Source organism: Camellia sinensis, chromosome 2 (assembly GCF_055761805.1).
Source record: "Camellia sinensis isolate YWXY chromosome 2, ASM5576180v1, whole genome shotgun sequence".
NCBI lineage: Eukaryota > Viridiplantae > Streptophyta > Magnoliopsida > Ericales > Theaceae > Camellia > Camellia sinensis.
The window spans coordinates 129,347,146-129,349,813 of NC_138962.1; the positions used below are offsets into that span (position 1 = coordinate 129,347,146).

The 2,668-nt window shown below is 46.6% G+C and overlaps 1 protein-coding gene across 1 annotated transcript; it reads right to left on the minus strand.

Annotated features, from left to right (window-relative positions):
* Positions 1-538: 538 nt before the first annotated feature.
* On the minus strand, positions 539-1,813 carry LOC145819043 (uncharacterized). Its single transcript, XM_082913029.1, has 2 exons — positions 1,353-1,813; positions 539-1,100 (listed from the first exon to the last, which is right to left on the minus strand). Exons 1-2 carry the CDS (start codon positions 1,811-1,813, stop codon positions 539-541), a joined length of 1,023 nt encoding a protein of 340 aa, XP_082769155.1.
* Positions 1,814-2,668: the final 855 nt, after the last annotated feature.

The window sequence follows — 2,668 nt, forward strand, 5'->3', positions numbered from 1 at the left end:
GTTTTTAGCATTTTCTTCCATTGTCGGCCAGTAGTAGCCGAGGTGAATGAGATGTCCATATAATCGCTGCCCTCCTTGATGTTCTGTCTTGTGGGCTTCCCTCGGCACCTCATTTGCCTCATCCTTTGGTTAAGGAAGAAGCGCAGGGCCCGCCTCTTAACTCTGATTGCATCGGCTTTGTTCTCAGGCAGTGCACCATTTCCAAGGTAGTCGACATATGGCTGCCTCCATTCTTCACTGCTTAAGAAATGGGTTTCCTCTTCCTTAGGACGGGATTGGCATTTTGCACATTGTCTCTACAACTCAGTACTTTCTTTTTCCATCTCTGGCCAGTAATACCCATGCCTCTGTATCCGTCGATATAGACTGATATCTCTATCTCCACGAGACTTAGCATGGATTTGCTTAAGTCTGTAAGTTACTTCTTGTCTACCTACGCACCTTGCCAGCAAGTTGTTGGCACCGCAAAAATACAACTCTCCTCTGGGGAGCAGAAATTATGCTAGTTCTGCTAGTCTGATTGTTCCCTGGCCTGTTTTCAACTGTTTTGTTGGATTATATCGGCTTTCCATCCCTCAGCATCTTGCTCTGTATGTTCTTCGGCTAACACTGCTGGTGTTGTTCTTTTCTCGATGACGATGGCTATACTATCATCTGGTATATCTACCTTTGCCCCCAGTGTAGCCAAGGCATCGGGGAAACGGTTGTGTGTTCGAGGGGTATGTTGGATTGGGACATCATCAAATTGAGTGAGCAACCCTTGAACCACGGTGCGATACGTGCCCAACAGAGACTCCTTTAAGGCGAAATCACCCATTGTTTGCCTGACAACTAACTCGGAGTCGCCCAAAATTTTCAACTTGCAGAGTCCCTTCTTTTGGGCAGTGATTAGATCCAGTATCAACGCCTCATATTCAGCCTCGTTGTTTGAACATTCAAAATCAAGCTTATATGATAGATGAAACTTCTCTCCTTCTTCACTGGTTAGTGTTATGCCAGCTCCGCCTTTCCCAGCTCCCGAAGCTCCATCAAATTTTAAGTCCCAATAAGCCTCAACTGCAGCTGCTGAGACATCGATCTCACCTCTGGTAGAGATACCTCTGCAGGTTCATGTTCACCAGATGGGAATTGGGCCAATAAGTCTGCAAATGCTTGGCTCTTAATAGCCTTGGGATTAACATAAGTGATGTCATATTCTGCTAGAGCCAAAAGCCATCTTGCCATTCTTCCAGTCAGAGCGGGTTTACTTAGCAAGTAGCGGACCAGATCACTCCGGGGTCACAACATGGATCGGGTGTGCCAAAAAATAGTGGCACAACTTCCGCGCTGTGAAGATTAAGACTACATAATGCCTCTCGATTGGGGTATATCGCCACTCGACACCATTGACTTTGCGACTGATGTAATAGACTGGCTTCTCAATGCCATCTATGTCTTGGACAAGTAGAGCCCCAATAGACCGAGGTGTAGACGTCAGGTACAGTAGCAGAGGCTTGTTGGGTCGTAGGGCAATCATTGTAAGTGCTTTCTTCACCATATCAAATGTCTGCTGGTATTCTTGCAACCATTCAAACTTATGATTCCCTTTCAGCAGTGTCCCAAAGGAAAATGTTATCTCAGCAAGGACTGGAATTAACCTCCTAAGATATGACACTTTGCCTAGGAATTTCTTCAAAGCCTTTTGAGAGAGTGGTGGTGGCATCTCCATGATTGATTTAATCTTATCCCCATCTACTTCAATCCCCCGCCGGTGTACAAAAAAGCCAAGGAACTTGTCGGCGGTAACTCCGAAGGCACACTTGAAAGGGTTCATCTTTAGGCAGAATTTGCGGTACCGTTGAAAAACTTTTTCCAAGTCGCAGAGGAGTCAGTTTGCCTCGATAGACTTGACCACCAGATCATCCACATATACTTCAACTTCATGATGCAACATGTCATGGAACACTGCAGTCATAGCCCGTTGGTAGGCTGCCCCCCGCGTTTTTCAAACCAAAGGGCATCACCGTATAGAAAAAATTTCCCAAAGGTGTTCTAAATGCCGTTTTTTCTGCATCTTCTGATGCCATTTTGATCTGGTTATAACCACTGAACCCATCCATAAAGGAGAACATCTTATGGCCTGCAGTAGAATCGACAAGTGTGTCAACATGGGGCAATGAAAACTCATCTTTCGGGCAGGCCTCATTCATTCAGGTCGGGAAAGTCTATGTAGACCTTGATCTGGCCGTTTTTCTTCTCCACAGGCACAATATTTGCTAGTCAAGTTTGGTACTGTATAGGCTCAATGAACTTGGCCCCCGGTAACTTTTCTACCTCTTCCTTAATCTTTGCCTCAAGGTCAGGGTGATACTTTCGAGCATGCTGCTTTATTGGCTTAGAGTTGGGAAAAGTATCCAGGTGATGGGTGACAAGAGACGGGTCAAGACCAGGCATCTCATCGTATGTCCAAGCAAAGACGTCACTGTACCGCTTCAGTAGTGTTATCAATTCTGCCTTAGCTGTTGGAGCCATTGTGTCGCTGATGAACACGGGGCTTGCTCTGCCCTGGTAAGTCGCTGAGGTTGACCTCAGCAAGCACCTCCTGCTGCGGTTTGGGCCTACCTTGCACACATTCAGGGGCGGGCTCAGGCGTCTCCACCAACTCTTCTTGGGACTCGTCATTGTCACA